This window comes from Camelus bactrianus, chromosome 12, assembly GCF_048773025.1.
Source record: "Camelus bactrianus isolate YW-2024 breed Bactrian camel chromosome 12, ASM4877302v1, whole genome shotgun sequence".
NCBI classification, from domain to species: domain Eukaryota; kingdom Metazoa; phylum Chordata; class Mammalia; order Artiodactyla; family Camelidae; genus Camelus; species Camelus bactrianus.
This window is the reverse complement of record NC_133550.1, coordinates 60,556,328-60,576,016: the sequence shown is the minus strand read 5'-3', so window position 1 is coordinate 60,576,016 and position 19,689 is coordinate 60,556,328. Positions and strand designations below refer to the sequence as shown.

The following is a 19,689-nucleotide window of genomic DNA, read 5'->3' as shown; positions in this document are numbered from 1 at the left end:
CTACCCTATCCATATTCTCCTCCCTGATGCCGCTACCATCATCCTAGTCCAGACCCCTGGCACTCCACATCGGGCTCCAGCACCAGCTTCCCCTTCCAGTCCACCCTCTGCTCTTCCCATCTGCGGAGCCGATGGTCAATGGACCAGTGCAGCTTCCCTCTCCATCAGCCTCTGCATGGAGGCTGAGCCTCCTAACATCACCATCAAGAACTGAAATGCACTGTTGACTGTGTCAGCGCCCCGGAGATTCTTTTTAAGGTTGGGGACGAGAAGAGGAACCTTTCATGGTGTTCATACTAGATACTCAGTAAATATGTGTTAAATTCCTGCATCCACTCATGTTTTTCAAAACACACCCCTTGGATGGTCATCTCCAGCCCAAGACAGACCACACCAGAGATTCCTTTACAAATCTCCTGAAAGCTGCGGGCCTTTGCATCTTTTTGCATATAATTTCAGAGGGTTCACAGCACCCCATCCCATCTATAGAGCCAAGTTTGCCCCAGAGTGAGCTCATTTCACTGATGGGAAGACTGAGATGCAAAGAGAAGAAGGAATTTGTCAGAGAACACAGAGAGCACATCTTTCTGGCAGGCACTCGATCATCTTATGAGAGTGCTAGTCCTCTCCCGGCTCCAGGTCCATAGCTTTAAGTAGTAAATGGGGGAACCCTACCATCCCTGTGCTGTTTCCTCACCCATGCAAGAGGGACCAGGCCTGCACTGCAAGGTTGTAGTGAGAAGATGGTGGATGGATAGGAGGGACCTAGCCCAGCCAGGTGCATGGAAGGCAATTCCTGATCCACTCCTCTGCTCATTTTCCTCTTCTTTTCCTTGTAGGATTTTGGAGGATGGAAATGTTACTGCCATCTAAAGCGGTCACAGAAGGCTTCATGGAAGAGGCGAGCCCTGCCTGAGCCTCAATTTTTGGGTGCTGAAGGGAGGTAGGGGCCAAGGGTTATTAATAGGCCTGGCTCAATGGGCCCAGGGAGGGTGAATGTGATACAGACACTCAGCACCAGGGGTGGGGAGGACCTGACACCGGAAGAGGAGGGGGCCGGGGGCAGGGGGAAGCGCCACCTCCCAAAATAGCCAGAGCAGAAGCCTATATAGGTGGCCATCCCACCACCAGGCTCATTTCCTGACAGGACCTCCCACCCGCCCAGCCTATAGTGCAGGTTCCAGCCCTCCACCCCCACCTAAGGTGAGTGGCAGCTACCGAGGTTGGAGGAGGATGGCAGCCCACAGAGGGGAAGGAGGCCAGCTGGAAGGGACAACCACGTGTCCCCTCCCCTCAGTGACACATGTTGGGGTGGTGGATGCTGAGAGGTAGACAGCGATGGAGTCCAGGGATAAGAGTAAGATTCCGGGGGTCTCCATCTTAATTCCCGATTAGGAGGTCCTGAGGCTAATCTCACCTGTAGAACGACAAGGGTAGAGCCAGGCATCTGTGGACTCAGGTGAGGAAGCCCACGCCTGGGCAGAGGAGGCAGGAGGAAGGGGTTGAGGGCTGATGGGCTGATCTGATGACATCATCGGGTGTTCTGGCTGGGTGGACTTCAGCCCAGAGAGGGTGTCAAGTTGATGGGAGGCTTCTGCAGCAGGGAGGGATGGAGGAAGAAGGGAGAAGGATGGGTCTCTGTTGAGATTCCAGCCTCTGCCACAGGGGTCAGTGTTTGGGGACTCTCCAGGAGCCAGCTGGTGGCTCAGATAGGGACTTGATAGGGCTGTGTCCTGAGAACTGGAGGAGCTCCACAAAGCGGGTCGCTGAACTTGAAATTAGCAGACCTGGGAGTAGGCCCCTCTCGGCCACTGCCTCGCTGTGTGTTTTTAGACCATTCACTGACTCCCTCCGGCCTCAGTTTCCCTACCAGGATAGCACAAGGGTCCTTCAGCTGGGGAGGAGGCAGACTCTCTTCCTAGGCCCCTGGAGTGCCCTGAGCTCCTGCGTTGAAATGATAGCTTAGAAACCCAGCATCTCCAAGTTTACAGCCCAGCAGGAGGCAGGGGCGGCAGGGGCAGCTGAGGGGTCCCAAGCGAGAGAGATCAGGTTGGGAGCCGCAGCCTCTGCGCCTTGGAAGCCAGCTGGCAGGTTGTCACCTGAAGGAGCTGACTCACAGGGAAGGGGCCAGCCAAAGCCAGCATCATCCTAAGGTTTCCAGGAAGGGCAGCCGTCCAGGACTGAGTTGAGGGAGACAGTGTTGACAGTGAGTGCGAGGGAACTTGAGCTAATGGGCAGCTGGGCAGCTCTTCCCAGCACTCCCATCAAGGGCCACTATCTCAGCCCCTGCCCACCTGCCCACACCTTAAGTTGGAGTCTCAAGATCCTCCCCCAGGGACCATCCATCCATACCATCAACACAGTGGAGGGAGACTGAAGCCCAGAGACGGGGAAGGTCACAACCCAAGGTCACTGAGAGACTTACTATAGCCCCAGATCTAGAACCCAGGCCTCCTGATTCCCTGTCTAGGGCTGTGCACACTCTGGAGGCAGCCGGGTGTAGCCTGAATCCTTAGGACATGGTGGGAAAGAATGCACCTGGTCTCCGCCTGCATAAAGATTAGGAAGTGTCACATTTCCCACAGATGATGTCCAGGTCATAAAACTTGCTTCCGTTGTCTTGACAGTGTGGGCTGAAGATGGCACCCTCTGCCCCAACATGGGCCTTCTGGTCTTCAAGTTGGCAGAGGGGGCATAGAGATTCCGAGTAGCCTCTCCCACCCTCCCCTCCCCAAAATGGTTTATATAGGGGTGGGGAGTCTGGACTGCACTGTACTCCTTGGCTCAGGAGCCCAGGAAAGCAAGCAGTAAATGGGGATCCCAGAGGGTTCTTAGAAAAGTCAGACTAAGAAAAAAATTTAGTTTCAGTATGTGCGTCCCTGGACGGATGTAGAATGGGGCACCCGCAGAGGGCCGTGGCAACGCCAACTTATCAGTGTTACCCCTCCCAGCGTCCCATGGGTCAGGTTTCCAGACCTCAGCGCTCGGATTTTCAGCATAAATTTGCATGCACGACAGACAGAGCGGAGGCTGAGGTAGGAGTGGAGAGAGAATGGGAGGTGGGCCAAGAGGCCCACGAGGGTGTAGCCCTGGTCCCTGCCAGTCCAGTATCCTCCCCAAAGCGGCAGGACATTCTCGGAGGTGCGCGGATGCAAGGCCCTGCGCTGGCTGCACCAGGCTGGCGCCTCCTGTGTGCCCTTGACGGCAGGAGAACCCTCCAGACCTGGCTGGTGGCGCGGGCGCCCCGTAAATTCCAGAGGCCGCCCCTCCCCCCGGGGCCCGGACCGCAATCCCAGGGACCCCCGGCAGGGCGAGGCGGGGTGGGGGGCGGGAGCTGCAGCGGGACTGCGCGCCTATCCGCCTGCTCGGCCCTGCCCGCGCGGCTCGGCGGCGCGGCTGGACTGAGCGGCTCTGGCTGCGCGCCGAGCCCCGCGCCCCCTGGCTCCGCGCCAGGCCGGCTGGCGTGCGCCCGGCGCGCAGCACTGCAGCGCTGGTCATATGAGCAGAAATGATGAGAAAAGCACTTTTTAATCTTTTCGCACTTGCTCTGCCCGCTCAAACAGTTGCAGGATGTCGATGACAGAATTGCTCACCGCTGAGGACATCAAGAAGGCAGTGGGGGCCTTTACCGGTGAGCAGCGCGCTCCCCTCCGCATCCCTCTCCCCTCATCCACCACCCTGGCCCCTGCATCCCACGGGTCCCACGGCGGGCAAGTCTTCCCTAGCGCTCCTCTGCCCACGCATCCCGCGGGGCGCTGGCGGAGCGTGGCGGGGGGGTGGTCCACCGCATTTCCAAACTCTGCCGGCGCGAGACTTGGCGCAGGGAGCGGGCGGGGAGGCCGGGCGCCCTGCTGGACAACCGAAACTTGCGGGCGCCAAAGGCAGGGTGGCCGCGCTGCGTGGACTCAGGTCCCGGACCAAGGGCGAAGACCCAGGTCGAAGGCGGGACTTCTGGGTCCTTGTGGGCGCTCGGAACTTCCTTTTTAAGATACTTGGAGGGGACCGTGGGTGCGCACGCTTCTCTCCAAGCGACCCCTCTCCGAGATCCCCGTTCTGCGCGGGACTCTTCTCGCCCAGCTGCTCGTTGCTGGCTCCCCTTAAGTCCAAGCCCCCTTTCTGGAGCTCAGAGCCCACCCCAGCAATGGACTTGCAAGCGAGCGAGGTGACCTTCCCGCAGCTGGAGCTCTGTTCTGCGTGGAGCATCCTCAGGGAAGCGCTTGCAACTTCCAGAGGGAGGGGAGCCAGCAGTCTCACCTCTCTGAGCTGCCCTGGACTTGAGCCCTTAGCTGCCTACCTTCCTCCTCCTTCTCATTACCCATATGGGGAAACTGAGGCAGGAAAAGGGCCAGAAACTTACCCAAGGTCATCTCGCAGGGCAGAAGGGGGATTAGCACTGGGGTCAGCCCAGTTTTGTTCCCCTAACCTAGTGTCCAAGGTGGACAAGAGCAACTTTCCCCCACTCCAGCCCAGGCTGAGGGGAGGAGAACAGTGACTCTCAACAGGGGTCCCCCCCTCCCCATACACACACACATAAGTTACTCGGTCTAACATTTCCTTTCCCAGGTGTTCTTAAAAAGGCACTTAAGACATAGAAAACTGGAGGGGGGTTCCCATTTCCTTTCTGCTTGGAGCCCCCTCCAATGGGCATGAAGAAGCTTTGGGAAGCCACCTCCCAGGGCACTGTGATAACCCATCCACTTCTCCTTGACCCAACTTGCTTCCTCTGAGAAGAAACCTAACTGGGAATTCTTGGGGAGCCTTTCAACACCCGCCCCCATTTCCACCGGAATGGATTTCTGCAGTAAAGCCAGGACTTCTGGGGCCTCCCCCTCCTCCTCCCACTGTGTGACCTTGAGAGAAACTTGTCCTCTCTGTGTTGACTTTCTGGCAACACAATCTACGGCCAAGAGAAAGGTCGACCCTCCCTCTCCCCTCAACATTCACGCACCATGTTCACACCACCTCAGATTCCCCTGCCCACCTGCACTGAGCCACCCACCAAAAGGCTTCATGGAAACAGGAAGCCCTTTTGCCTTCAAAGTCTACCCCCACCATTAGTGAAGGGTACAGTGGAGGGTTGGGCTGACTTGAGAGCCAGGGAGATCTGGGTGGCCTCTGCCACCTCTGGCTGTGTGACCTGGGGCTGAGCCCCCTCTCCTGGCCTGGGATCCCTCAGCTCTCCCATGGAGATATGCCTCTCCACCCCCAGGCCCAGGGGAGTCGATCAAAATGCTGTGCCACCTCTCCGCCTCCCCCATTCTCCCACCTCCCACCCTTCCCTAGGGCCTTTCTCTGTCCTCATTTTAACCCGTTCCTCTCCACCCCTGATAGCTGTCGACTCCTTCGACCACAAAAAGTTCTTCCAAATGGTCGGCCTGAAGAAAAAGAGCCCAGATGATGTGAGAAAGGTGTTCCACATCCTGGATAAAGACAAGAGTGGCTTCATCGAGGAGGAGGAGCTGGGGTAAACTGAGAGCTGGGGGGCTGCCCAGCCTGCGGCTCTGGGAGAGGGAGTGGTGTTGGGACTCTGGCTTCCCAGTTCCCATCAATCTGCCCTTCTCTCTGCACCCATCACAGAAAATAACCCTGCCTGCCCACCGTTGCTTCCGGAAGAATAAAATTCTCAGCGCAAAGTGCAACTAACTAGGTTAAATTATAGCCACTTAATATTGCTAATGGAATGATGCTACTTAATAATTTAATACAAACCAAGAGGCAGTTTTTCTCATTGCCTGACACCACAGGCGAGACAGAGAGCGCTCCCTGGAGAATTTCACTGATTTTCATTTGTCTAAAGTGCGCTTTCCGCCATCCAGCAGACCCACGCCCTTCTGTACCAGGGCGGCTCTAGCAGGCTCTGTGCAAGCCAGGGAGGCAGAGCCAGCTTTAGGGGTTCAGGAGTCCTGGAGTAAAGTGGAGAAGGTTATGGCCAGGAAAATGCAAAATTACATCAGCGAAGAACCTCCCGCCAGAACCCTCTCGGCCACCTGGCCCATGTCTGCCGACCCAGCTGTGTCACTCTCGGGCCAAGACTGCTTTGAATTTTGTCATAAAGAGAAGGGGTAGGGTGGGGAGAGGAGCCTTTCAAGTATGGACTTCTCCATCCACCTGTCTCTGCCCAAAAACCATCCCACGAGGGTACCCTTTGTCTAGAACTTTCTCCTTCTACCCACCTGGAACCCAATGTGCACGCGCACTTGTGTGCATGTGCGCACACACACATGCAGAGGCTGACTTCTACCTATCCTCCAGGTATCACCTTCTCCAGGAAGCCTCCCCTGACTGTTCCCCTCCCCTCAGTGGGATGGATACATCCTTGAGCACCACTCTCTACTTCCGCATCATTGCATCCATCACACTGTGTGTTCTCTCCAGCAGAACTTGACGCCTTCCCTGTGTTTTCTTGTAGCTTCCTAAGATCATCTCTGTACCCCTGGTTTTCAGCATGGCCCTGGCACAGAGAAGACACTTTTGTGTTTGTTGTGTTGGCTGAATAAATAAACAAATGCAGGTGCCCTAACTGATGTGAAGGCAACCCTTCACTGAGGACAGCCTGTCCTTCCCTGCACACCCACCCACGAAGCACAGCCATGTCCTGGCTGCCTGGCCAAGCACAACTGCATGCATGCTCCCTGCTCGCTGCCTGTCCCAGCTGCCTGCTTCCCCTGTGCAGACTGCAGCCCACCATCCACCCGGTGTTCCTGCAAGGTGACCTTGACCTGACTCCCTCCCCGGCTTTCTCCCTTTTCTCCTCCAGATTCATTCTGAAAGGCTTCTCCCCAGATGCCAGAGACCTGTCTGTTAAAGAAACCAAGACGCTGCTGGCCGCTGGAGACAAGGATGGGGACGGCAAGATTGGGGCCGATGGTGAGTAACTGTGACCTGGGCACATTGTGGATCTCAGGATCTTTGGATGCTTAAAGCTTATAGCTATGCCCATCACGTGAAGGGGAGAGGGGGAGTCCCACACTCCCCAAGATTAGAAGGAAAAAAGGCAATCCATTAGGTCTGAGAGCTCTATCATATAAGCCAGGCAAAGAAAAACTGATATATTTTTTCTAGATTTGTGGGAGGGGGTGAGCTATGTGTCCCCGTATTCTGCTATCTTGGCACCGCTCCAGTTTTTCTGGATCTGAACAACTCAAAAGGAATCGATTCTTTTCTTTATTTTCTTTCTCCTGCTGTGTAAGGGATCCAGGAGAATTTGGATTTTCCCTGAACTTTGCCTGGGTTCTGGCCCCTGCTCTGCCTAAACCAGCTGTGTGACCTTGGGCAGCCTATCTTCTGTGTGGGGCCTCAGTCTCCCATCTGCAACCCGAGGAGATGAGGCAAACTGATCCCCTCAGGGACCCTACTGGCTCTCATGTTCTCAGATTCCAGGGATGGAAATTCCTTATCTCCTGTCCTCCTCCGCATCTTGTCCTGGTGTCTTGTAACTTCAAGTCTCAAAACCTGTTTTGGTTTCACCCAAATATATACCATTCCAGCACTGTAGGAGAGCCGGGAGAAACAGCCAGGCAGGGATCAGCTGGGAATTACAAAAAGGAACATCTGACCTGATCTTGCTTTTCAAGCTTTGCTTTTAGGAAAGGTGAGGGGCTAGTGGTCCACCATCCCACATCCTTTTCCCTTCAGATTTAACCAGCGTTCAAGGAACACACCCCAGCATCATTATCTTTCTTAGCATCACAACATCCTCGGGGATTATCTCCATTTTGCAGATGGGCAAACTGAGGTTGAAGGTGCTTGGCCTGTTCAGAGAGCTAGGACATAAGTGGGGGAGCAGGGATGTAGAAACAGGTCTGAATATCTCTTTCCAACTTTCCATTATTCCAACATCTGTGCCCTTGTGATAGTCCTTCCTGCCAGTTTCAGAGGAAACTGTGCGTAAGTGCTTGGCCTCTGGGCTCATGTTGTCTGGGTTCAAATCCCAACCCAGCTTCTTTCTAGCTGTGTGATTTGGGGCAATTCAAGTAACTACTCTGGGCCTTAGTTTTGTCATCTCTGAACTGAGGATAATAGTTTTTATCTCCTAGGATTGTCAGAGGATTAGATGCATTCGTATATGATGTGTTTAGAAGTGTCTGGCACAGAGGAAGTGCTATCTACAAGTCTGTTAACTAATTTTTTAAAACAAGGACAAGGTTGTATTCATCCTTTTATCCCCAGTATGTAGCCCATACATGACCCAAAGCAGGCATGGAATAAACATCTGTTGCCTGGTTGTAAAGTGTAGGCCCTGGTGCTCTGCTGGCTGTCTGCCCTTCACCGGCTGTGACCTTCACCCCATCACCTCTCCACACCTACGTTCCTGTGTCTGACACATGGGGTGCACAGTTTTCTCCTAAGACCTGCTTGGGCTCGTTGTGAAAATTAAGTGACTATAGACAGAAAATTGCCTTGGGAAAGGTACAAGGATTCTGAATGTGGGCACAGGCTATTAAAGTTTTATGCCAGAAACGAGGATGGAGACAGTCTAGCAAGGTCAGGTGCAATGAGTCGCCTGGCCTCCTGATGCCTGCTGCCCGTCTTGTGGCTGGGAAGGAGGGAGGTGGTTTTAAAGGAGCCAGAGCAGAGGGTGCTGGAGAGAAATGGGTGGCCGGTCTAGGTGATTCCAGTGAGTGGTACCCCTACCTCCCCTCCCCACCTTCACTGGGTCACTTATCAGACAGTTCCTCCCCTGGGCCCAGTTCCTGCCGTGACCCCAATCCAGGCCTTTGGCCCTCCCTCCCATTTTTATTTTCAATATGCTGCAGCTCAGAAGCCCTAGGCAGGGTCTTCATGGCTGGCTGCCTGCAAGGAACCTTCATGATGAAGAAAAACCAGGCCAGATCCTGGCCTGCTTCCCTGCCTCCCTCCCTCCCTGCCCAACTCAGATCTTAAAGAGCTAACTCGACTCTTCCAACAGACCCAACAGACACTTGCCGAATAGCAGTGGGGGAGGCAAAGAGGTATCAGGCCCAGTTCCCGGAGGCGCCACTTCCTGGCTGGGTGCCTCGGAGCCCCAGTTTCCTCATCTATAAACTGGGCATGGCAACACTGGCGTTTTGTGAGGATTCCAAGACACAATGTACAGTAGGGTTGAGTGCATTGCCCCGCACACCGTAAGTGCTCAGTAAAGAGGGGCTGCAGATAGAATTTCTATTCTATCTGCATGATGCCTCTAGCTCTATGATACACACACAGACACATGGCAGTACCAGGCAGAGGCCGGGAGGTGCAGGCGAGCTCTGCGGAGACGGAGACAGCAGGCACTTACGGGGATCTGGGGACCGTGGGCAGTGCTGCTGCAGGCCAGGAGGGCAAGTGGAGGGAGGTCCAGGCAAGGCCTTGGTATCAATCAGCAAAGGCACTGAGGCTGGGAAAGGGGCAAGAATACTGGTTTGCTGAGGGTGGGAGGGGAGAGAGAATGATCATCAGGGTGAGTAACGTGTGCCCGGCCCAACGCTGGACTCTGCTCAAACATCACCTCACTTTACCTCGGGATGACAGAGGACATAGGTCCAGATGCAGAAAGAGTGGCTCCAGTGCCCAAGGTGACACGGAGTTCAAAGCCAGGTCTGTCTGCCAGCGTAGCCAGGCTCAGGCCGACCTGGTGAAGGTCCGGGAGTCAGGGCAGCACGGACGAGTGGGGGCCAGAGATGGAGCGGGCAGTGAGAACAGACTGCCCACAAGCTCGCGCTTTTGAGGTGGGAAGATGCAGATGCCCCCCTACCCACTTCCACCCTCAAACACAGTACTTTTTTTTAAAGGAGGACAAGAAAGATGGGTGTGATGGTGCCCGATAGGCAGTGAGATGGGGGGAGAGCCCTTTGAGGGCCCAGAATTTTCTATCTTAGGCACTCTGCTTTGCTGCCTGCTCGCTCTGAAGTCCAAAGGGTCTGAGCCCTGCCCACTGGCTGGAGGATGCCTTCAGCTCCGGGTGGGATCTGGGGCAAGTCAGAGAAGCCCTCTGACCTTCAGGCACCAGCTCTTTAAAATCAGGGCTCAGATCACTGGCCAGTCACTGGGGTCCCTTCCAGCTCCGGGACTCCCCAGGTGCCCTAGTGCATACACCTCTAGACGGAGGACCAGGCTGGCACTTAGGCTCAGCTGTGTGACTTGGAGTAATGATGGCAATGACATCTGACTTCATGGAGCCCTCACCGTGCGCCAGGCGCTGTGCTGAGCATGTCACTATCTTTGAGGCTGTATTACTATCCGCATTTTATAGATGGAGGACACTGAGGCTCCGAGAGGCCAAGGGTTTGCCTAAACTCCCATCCCTAGGGAAAGACAAGGTCAAGATCTGGGTTCAGGTCTGTCTGGATCCAATGCACATGCCCTGTGCTGCCTGCTTCATTCATTCATTCATCCATTCATTCAAAGTCTAGTGAGTATCCATCATAGATAATTTTATTTAGTGACTTACTGCTTGCTTCTCTCTCTCCCACTGGGGTGGATGTCAGCTCCACAAAAGCAGGAACTTTGTTTTGTTCAGTTCTGACTCCAGCACCCAGAACAGGTCCTGGCACATAGTAGAGGGGCAAAAAAAGTTTGCGGAACGACTGAATGAATATGTGTCCAGCTCTGGGGATGCAGTGATGAGGAAGTGTGGTGTATAGGCAGAGATCCATAGGCAAAGGATGGAGACCTCTTTGAGCTGGGTGGGGGCTTGCCTGTAGCAGGCACTGGGAGGGATTCTAGAACCAGGGGTACTGCCTCCATCTCTAGCTGTTTGCCCTTCTGAAGGTGAGTGATATTTACCAGGTCCTTTAGGATCACAGATTGAAGGGAGTGGGTAGAAAGACAAAGTTCTAATAATAACCCTTTGCTTACCTGTCTCTGGGCAACTACCTCCAGGAAGCTCAAAGACTCTTATAGACATGGTCAATTAATTCTCAAAGGACACCCTTGAAAGACTGGTGCAGAGCTGGTAAAGGGGGGTAGGGGGAGGTAGAGGCAGACAAGGAGAAAGAAGATGGACAGAGGCGGAAGGTGCCCCCAAACCCAGCCGCAGTGGCAAAACCCAGGCACAAGTAACAGGCAAGACTAGTGAGTGGCAGGTTCCTTCTCAAATACTTGTCTGTCCCCAAGGTGGGTCTCAGACAGGACCCGGCATCAGAATCACAGGGGGCTTTTCACAACACAGATGCTCAGGCCCCATCCCAAGAGTTTCTGATTCCTTAGGTCTAGGTGGGGCCCAAGCGTTTGCATTTCTACTAAGTTCCCATGTGGAGCTGATGGTCCAGGGACCACACTTTGAGAACCACTGCCCTACATTCATCCTAGAAAGGAGGTCCCATCACTCTTCCCGTTTACAGATGAGGAAACTGAGTGGTTAAGTAACATGCCCAGAGTCACTCAGTAGCAGAGCCACAACTGAGGCTCGGAGGTCTAGGTAGGACCGTTTGCCACCCTGATGTGTCTCCAGCCCGGGTTCTCCGCACCTAATACCTGCCCACGTGGACCGTGCATGGCGATGGGAACAGGGGGTACCATCCATGTGGCACTTCCTTGAGTCCTCACAACAGCATCACAAGATACACCTTCACTGCACAGACAAGGAAACTGAGGCCCAGGGCAGTGGGATGACTTGCTCAGGGTCTCACAGCTATTCAGCACTGGGGCCTTGCTTCAAACCTCGACAGTCCACCTCCAAATACCTCTCTTTTCCCTGCCAGGCTGTAGACGAGAGCTGCACGCCCCATATACACATGCGCACGCATGCAATCCTAGTTACAGTTTCCCTGAAACCTGATCCCAGTGGCAGATCCAGTTTCCTATGCTTCAAGCCTGTTCCAACTCAAGAGCTCATGCTTGGCTTTTGCTTCCGTTGCTGAAAAATTCAGTCATGATAATTGCCTGCCCCTTGCAGTTGATGGCACGTGCCTGAAGGTATTTGCCTTTTCTGCTTCCTTCTGGCAAAATCTGTTCTCTTTTATCCTTAATTAGCCTATTAAACATAGAAGGCAGCAGGGAGGGAGCAAGCCCTTGGGCTGAAACTCCTAAAGTCAGGTAGAAGGTACAACCTGCAGAGCGTGTGCTACCAGCAGTGTGAATGGCCAAGCCTTCTCCTCTCGCTGGGCATCCATTTCCTCATCCCCAAGCAGGGGTAAAAATAACCGCTTTAAAAGGTTGTTGCAAGAATTAAGTGGGTGTCCGAGAAATGGTTCCTTTCCTCTCTTTTTCGGTGTCTGCTTTCTCTGGTAAGCTACCTCAAAACCCTTTGGAAGTAGTGCAATATCTGTCCTCAGAGGAAGTGGAATTGAGTCTAAGAGGGGAGGAAGGTGAGAAGGATAAAAGGGGAGTCTAACCCGCCTCCCTGTAGTTTCAGCCCTCCAGCCCATATGGGGTTTGATTTCCAAGCACATCAGGGCCAGCCCGCAGCTCCGATGGCAGAGGCCCAAGGTGCGCAGTGTTTTGTCCTGTTTTATTGCATCCTCATCCCGGCTCAATACGATCTGGGGGACAGAGTCTGATCCCCACTGGGAGATGTGGAAACTGAGGCTCAAGGGAAATTGCAAGCTTGCGACCTTCAGAAAGAATCAGCTTTGAATCTGAGCTTGAGATTGGAAGAAGAGATGAAAAACACGAGTTGGATCAGAAAGCACAGGCTTCTTGGAGCTGGGGGTTTCTTTCATAAGCATCCATCTCAAGACGTATTTTATACAGAGGGCTGCAAAATGATCCGTTAAATCTTAGTCTGGAGGCAATCGAAAGAGGGTTGGGGTTGGGGTTAGACCTGCCAAAGTCACACAGCAAAACCTTGGCCGAGTAGAACCCAGGTTTCCAGATTCCACTACTCTCTCCACCAGGCTGAGCTGGGACACGAGTTATAAATGGTTTCTGTGCTTAGCAAGATGCTCGCTTTTTTCCCGTGTGGACTCTCCGTAACTCCGACCTTATGCTGCACTAGATAAGATTTAGCCAAGGGAAGGCAAGCACCACCCCTTATATAACTGCCCTCCTGCAAAAAGGAGCAGCAGTGAGGGCAGAAAGAAGATGTTCCCTCTCCATTTACCCCTCCTCTACCTCTGGGGGTTACAGCTTGAGTCAGAACCCAGGGCCGTTCAACTCCAACCTCAGAGAAAAAGACATATCCTGGCTAGAGGTGAATCTTCCTGGCTGAATGACTCTCAGCCTCAGTTTCCTTGTAAATAAAATGGAGATAAGAGAGCTGGTGAGGATGAAACAGGATGGCTCGCAGGGCATCGCCTGACAGGGTGCATCCCCAGGACTGTTTACCGGCTCCTTGTGGCTGTCTGTCTTGACCCCGAATGACCCCGCCTCCTGATTCTCTGGGGTGGGAAAGTGATCCTTGCTTGCAATACCAATTTATAAGAAACTCAGCCCTGGAGCTATTTAGAGGCGAGGCGAGGTGATAAACCGGGAGGCTGGTGCCTTCCTCCTGGTCATCACGACAGAGCGGAGGAGGGAGAGCCTTCCAGGCGCTGACTCAAAGTTCATCTCAGTTTCACCTCGGGCTATCAGGGAGTACTGCTCTCACCTGTCAATAGCTTCTAATTTTGTCCCATCCCCACAGCACTGGGGACTGGGACAGACCTAATTAGGCTAATTTCAGTTTCTTAAGGGAAAGGAAAAACCTGAGCCCTCCCATCCTCTGACCCTTCGCCTGCTGCCTGCCCCACCCCCACCTCCATCTCTAGTCTCTTCCTGATTGGATGATGAAGACACCAGCAAGCTGTCCCCAGGGGCCTCAGGTGAGGCTTTGTCGGCAAAGGTAGGGCTGTACTCGCACTCCTATAGGAGAAAGGGCTCTGCATCTCTGGATCCCTCTCCCAAGGAACACTGGCATCTCAAAAATAGATATGATTTAATTGCGCTCCCTCTGTGTGCCAGGCACCGCTGTAGCTCACGTAGTCCCCTCCATGGCCCTATGAGGAGTTCTCTCAGTGTCCCCATTTTACAGATGCGGAAACTGAGGGGCAGAGACTTAGTGTCCGTTGATGGCTGTGCTGGAGGCGGGACTCCAAGTCAGATGGGATAGACAGTGTCAGAAACTTGCACCAGGTCAGCTAGTTCCTCTTTGGGCTTCCCATGTCCTCTTTCTGTTTACATCTTCCTGTCTTAGTTTCAGGATGTTCGTGGTTATTGCTGTGGTTATTTTAAAGCTCCAACCTGTGCTAGCTGTGCTGAGGGAATCCAAGTGGGGTGAAACTAACATTTATCAGCCACCTACAATGTGCCAGGCATCTTTCTGTATTTTCTCATCTGGTTTTCTCAATAGCGGTTGGTGCAAGTAGACATTACCATACCCACTTTACCCGTGAGAAAATTGAGGCTCAGAGAGACAATGCAGTAACCTAAGGCCACCCAGCCAGGAAGTGATCTACAAAGTACTATGCTCCAGGTTCTGAGAGGACAAAATTAGACTCCTGTGATCTCTGCAAAAAGCCAGGGCATGTGTCCATTGTGACACTCTGGCTGCTTCAGGGTGGACCCAGGGGTCTGTTTTTAGAGGCTTTTGAAAACCCCACCAGTTCAAAATATCTCCCATGGTCAGGCTCCAAAATGCTGGACTTTCACCGCGAGAGAGTCCCTTGATTGGTGTCCCTTGGTCTCCGTCATGCTGACTGCCCCAAATGCCATCCAGTGTGAAGGTGATGAATGGGGTCTTTGCTGATGAGCAGCCGAGAACCCATAATTTTGAGGGTGAGGGTTGAGGGGTAGGTGTAGAGGTCAGGAAACGGTAAGGGCCAACTTCTCCTCCAGTCACAGCTGATAGTCACTCCATCAGCTGGTGTTGATGGATGGACTCACGTCTCCTTCATCCCAGGACAGAGCAACTCCATGCCCCAAAACAGGCTATGCTGGCTCTGGCCAGTTTGCCAGATCAAACAGCGGGTTGAAGCTGGAGAGGGTTCATGCTTCCCCCCAATCTGTGATGATAACCCTGTTGGGAATGGTCTCGCCACCTCCACAGAGCGGGTGTTCCTGAGACCCTGCCCCTGCCCCTTCTTTTCTGCCTGACCCTGACACTTGACCTCGCCAGGCTTCCACTTCCCCATCTGTAGAATGGGAATCATCCAACTCACCTCCAGGGGCTGTTGTGAGAATTGCATGCAGTAAGTTGGTACTCGCTGAACCGTGAGGAGGACTCATGAGCCATCCCATCCACTCATCCGTCCATCCGCCCACCCATCTGGCATTTGTTTACAAGCACCTGCCGGGTACCAGGTCTGCTCTGTCTCTAGGAGAGTGGTGAATACAAAAGATGATGCTCCCTGCCCTTCTGGAATTTACGGGGAGACTGACAAGAATCAGTAAGTGCAGAAATAAGATCATTTCCGAGAGTGCTAAGTGCCATGAAGTAAATAAAAAACGGCTAATATGACGGTCATGTGGGTGGCGGTGTTTGAGCTGGCTCATGTGTCACTTGAGACCTAGGTCAAAGGAGGTCAGAAACTTCCAGGGTAAAGCAGGAAGTTGGAATCACGTCTACCCTGTGATCTTAGTCAAGCAACTTAACTCTTGGGCCTCAGTTTCCCCATCTGTAAAATGCAGACAAACGCGTCTCTCCTGTGGAGGGGCCATGAGACCTTAATGAGCTGATAAATGCAAATGCTTCCCAGGTAGGTATTTGGTAAATAAGAGTTTTTGAATTCCATAAAAATGGACAATATTAATCAAAGTACTAATGATGTAAGACATCTCAAATAAGCACCTGCCTTAGTAAGTGTAGGATCAGAGGAGCTCGTGGCTGAGAAAACCTGGCCCATGGGAGGGATTTTTAGAGTCTGGTGTTTGGTTCCAGCCCTGCCCCGACTGTTATCGCTCAAGCCGTGATTCTGGGAGTTTTCAGGACCAGCAGGAGGACCGTCCCTCTCTCCCACCCTGAGTCAATACCCAGGCCCCTATGTCCAGGTCACCTGCCTTTCCTATCCTCAGGGACAACCTGGGGACAGGAGTGGGTGGTATCCACTTCCCAGAAAGGTGGGGAGCCCAGGTACATGTCCGTCCACCCGGCGGGGGTCATGGCAGGTCATTTCCATGATGATAGCATGTTTTGTTTTTTCACTTTTTATTTTTAAATAATTTTAGCTTTAGATAAGGCCTCTAACAATAGTACAGAGAGTTCCATATACCCTCACCCAACATCCCCTAATACTAACATTCAACATAACTATGTGTGATGAAGAAATTACACTAGGTTTTTACACTATGTGCTTCATACCAAGTCCGTGGAGGGCGGGACGTACCTCAAGGGACCCCCAGATACCTCTTGTGGCCTTTCTGAAGCCACTTCACATCCATTTTTTTGTATACCTTTCACTAGGAATTGTTACCGGCCCCTCCTGTCACCCCACGGGCAGATGAGGGAACTGATGTCCAGAGGGGTGTATTTCCCAGCAAATGGCACAGGGCTAGGCCTGGAACCCCAGCTCTGGATCCCCACCTGTGCTGTCCCCACATCACGACACTGCATCCAGAGGCGATGCCTTCTTACCTGAGGCCCCACAATGTCTGGCAGGCTGAGGGGATATGACATCTCAGACACATATTGGAGATGGTGACAAACTCCATCCGTCCTCTCTCATCTCCTGGAGAGAAAAACAATGGAGGAGACTCTCATAAAATAAATATTCCAAATAAAGATCTCGGAAGACCTGGCTGCCAAGCAGTCCCCGCCTCTGACCAGCACACGAGGACCCCACTTTAAAGACGACATGAAAGACGGGGGCAGAGGAGCTCCCGGCAGGGGCTGAGGGTAATAGCACCTCTGCTGACTGTCTCCTATTCAAGGAGCTAAACTGACTTTCCTTCATTTTACAGATGATGACAATGAGGCTCAGAGAGGTTAGGCGCCGTGTCTGAAGTCACACAGCCCATAAGTGGAGGAGCCAGATGTGGGGGCCCAGGCTTCTTCAGCTGAGCTAGTCTTTTCACACAAGATGCCAGCCCAGCATGGCTACTGGGTCTTTCCCAAAAACGCCCCAGTGTTTCCTGCCCTCTGAGCCTTGACCTCTCCGTCTGCCTTTTTCCTATGGGAATCCTGCAACTTCTTACAGGCCTGTATCAGAAGCCACCTTTCCTCTGAAGGTTTTGTTGATGCCTTAAATAGAAGGCACCACTTCTCCCTGTGAACGCAAAGTCTCTGGGCCCCTCTTGCCTTTCCACAAACACCTGCGTCCCCCTCGGTGGCAGCTGCGGAAACAGGAGGTGGGCTGGAGGGAACCAGGAGAGTGGGGGCTGTGGCCTTATGCTCCAGTGGAGGAGGCAGACAGCCAGTGAATATGCAAGAATATACTCAGAGGTATTTCAAGCGTGGTGAGTGATGTGAATATAACAAAAAATGGTGACAACAAAGAGGATCGCAGCAGGGGTGGGGCACTGCTTTGGCCAGGGCAGTCAGAGAAGACCCCTTGAAGGGGGACAGTTGAGCTGAGGCCAGGCGAACAAGCAGCTAGCTGTGAGGCAGCCTGGAGAGGATATCAGGCAGAGAGAACAGCAGGTGCAAAGGTCCTGAGGTGTGAAGGCCCCCAGCATGATTGAGATTCAGAGAAGAGGCCAGAAGTACAGAGCACTTCTTGCCAGATACTGCCTTCTTCCTTGACTTGACCAGAAGCTCCTGTGGGGCAGGGACCACCTACTCCCCTGTGTCTCCCTTCGCCTGGTTGGGACCATCCCTTTGTTCAAGTTGGATTCAATAGAAGGACATTTGCTCACCCTCTGGTGTCAACACTGGTCTGGCAGCATTCAGTAACATTAAGGTGAAGAAGGGCAGATGGACAGTTCTGGGGAGGGAGGGGCCCACTGTGGACTCACACAGACTGACGTGGAGGGGCCTGCACCCCAGAGCTTGAATCCTCAGCCACTTACAATCTAGAGGCTCTGCAAAGTCACTTCTTCCCTCTGGGCCTCAGTTTTCCTCTCTTTAAAATGGGGATAATAACTCCCAGTTGCCTGGGTGTTTTGTGAGGATGAAATGAGGAGCTGTGTGAGACAGAACCCAGCTCATTCTGAGCCCTGGGTGCACTCACCATGCTGAGCTGCGTGCAGAGGTCACATGCTCAGGTCTCCTCCAGGGTCTGGCTTGGTTCCCCAGGGGAGGAGCCCACAGTGGTTCTTGAAGCTGGCTGCTCACCAGAAACAACTTTTACCAAATAAGATAACTCATCCCTTATCCTAGACCCAGATTTAGAAAAATCAGAAATTCCAGGGCAGGGGCCTGGGACTCTGTGTCTTCTTAGATCCTGCTCATGAGCCTCATAGGCTAAGACAAGTGGCTAAGAAAGGGCTCAGGGTCCCAAATCAGACACACCTGGGTCTGAACTCTGGCTCTGCTTCTTACTAGCTGTGTGACCTTGTAGACATTGCTGGACTCTGAGCCTCAGTTTCCTCATCTGTAGAATGGGAATAATGAAAAATGCACATCAGAGGATTGCTGTCAGAGTCAAACAAGATATTGTATATAAACTGCTTAGAATAGCAACTGGCAAGTGATAAACAATCAGAAAACTACCATTGCTCTTATTATTATAGTTATTATTACTAACAATCTGTGGGTGACATACACTGTAAAGCAAAAGGCACGGTAGGTTCATCATTTCCCATCGTACTTGATTGATTGATTCATTCATTCATTTATTCATTCGTCCCACACCCACTCGCTCCATCACTCCAGCTCTTCCTGTAGCAGATTCGAGAACTGAGAGAAAACAGGTTCTAGCCAGTTCCTTCTGCAGGGTCCACCTCTGACTCACCTCTGCCATTTTCTTTTGCAGAATTCTCTACTCTGGTGGCTGAAAGCTAAGAGGCTCTGACTGTCCCAGGTCTCCCACCTCTGCCCCGAACACCCGATCTCAGCCCCTCTTGCTGCCCACCTGCCTTTCTGTTCAGTTTGTTTATGTTATTTTTTACTCCCCCCCATCCCTTGTGGCCCTCGAATGACACCATTCTTCTGGAAAATGATGGAGAAACAATAAAGGCTGTACCCATCAGATTCTGTTGTTTGAGAGACCCAGGCCTGCTGGGGTGTGGCGCCCACCCTGGCTTTCCAGGCACACCTGCTCAGGGGTGGGGCAGGATTCAGACAGTTAGAAAAGACGGGATGGAAGGGAAATTTACTGAGCCCCTCCTCTGCCTTTGGTACTAAGCATGGTACCCTACTTGGATTGCCCTTTAATCTTTGAAATCACCCAAAAGGTAGGTGATGAAATTCCCACTTTACAGATGCAGAAACTAAGTCTTGGAGAGGAAAGTGACGTATCTAAGCCCACACAGCTAGGACTTTGGCTGGCTGGTTGACTGGATGGATGGACAGATGGATACTCATCAAGACTATTTTTGTTACCCATGATAGAAACCCAACTCAAAGTAACTCAAGCCAAACAGGAAGAAAAAACAGACTTAGTTATGTTTCTGAATAGTCCAGGGGTAGACCTTCAGGAATAGCTAGATCAAGGAACTCCAGTGATTTCATCAGGACCAAGTCCTTTTTTCCCCATCTCTGGGCACTCCTTTCCTTTGTGCTGAATTCATTACCAGGCAGTTTCTCCCCTCTGATGGCAAGATTCCTTCCTTCAGTTTTTTTTTTTTAAAAAAAGCTTCTCTTTCACAGTCACTCCACGGCCCCAGATTTAGTTCCATTAATACCACAAGCTAATGTTTACTGAGCACTTTCTCTGTGCTGCACCCTTTTACGTGATTGCATCTGTACAACAACCCTGTGAAGTGGGGACTGTT

The 19,689-nt window shown here is 52.7% G+C and overlaps 1 protein-coding gene across 3 annotated transcripts; it reads left to right on the top strand.

Annotated features, from left to right (window-relative positions):
- The first annotated feature begins 2,687 nt into the window (after positions 1 to 2,687).
- Positions 2,688 to 18,946, top strand: PVALB (parvalbumin). 3 transcript variants are annotated; one of them, XM_074375483.1, is made up of 5 exons: positions 2,688 to 3,035; positions 3,564 to 3,631; positions 5,332 to 5,464; positions 6,758 to 6,867; positions 18,729 to 18,946. In XM_074375483.1, exons 2-5 carry the CDS (start codon positions 3,571 to 3,573, stop codon positions 18,755 to 18,757), a joined length of 333 nt encoding a protein of 110 aa, XP_074231584.1. In that variant the 5' UTR covers positions 2,688 to 3,035; positions 3,564 to 3,570; the 3' UTR covers positions 18,758 to 18,946. The 3 variants fall into 3 exon arrangements, with proteins under 3 accessions (XP_074231584.1, XP_010958670.1, XP_010958668.1); XM_010960368.3 differs by lacking the exon at positions 2,688 to 3,035 and adding an exon at positions 3,061 to 3,141; XM_010960366.3 differs by lacking the exon at positions 2,688 to 3,035 and having other exon boundaries at positions 3,167 to 3,631.
- Positions 18,947 to 19,689: the final 743 nt, after the last annotated feature.

Bases quoted from the DNA above. Each gene is read 5' to 3' on its own strand.
- PVALB (XM_074375483.1), top strand. From the start codon at position 3,571: ATGTCGATGACAGAATTGCTCACCGCTGAGGACATCAAGAAGGCAGTG. The intron at 3,632-5,331 runs GTGAGCAGCGCG...CACCCCTGATAG, and splicing joins GGCAGTGGGGGCCTTTACCG to CTGTCGACTCCTTCGACCAC. The intron at 6,868-18,728 runs GTGAGTAACTGT...TTTCTTTTGCAG, and splicing joins CGGCAAGATTGGGGCCGATG to AATTCTCTACTCTGGTGGCT.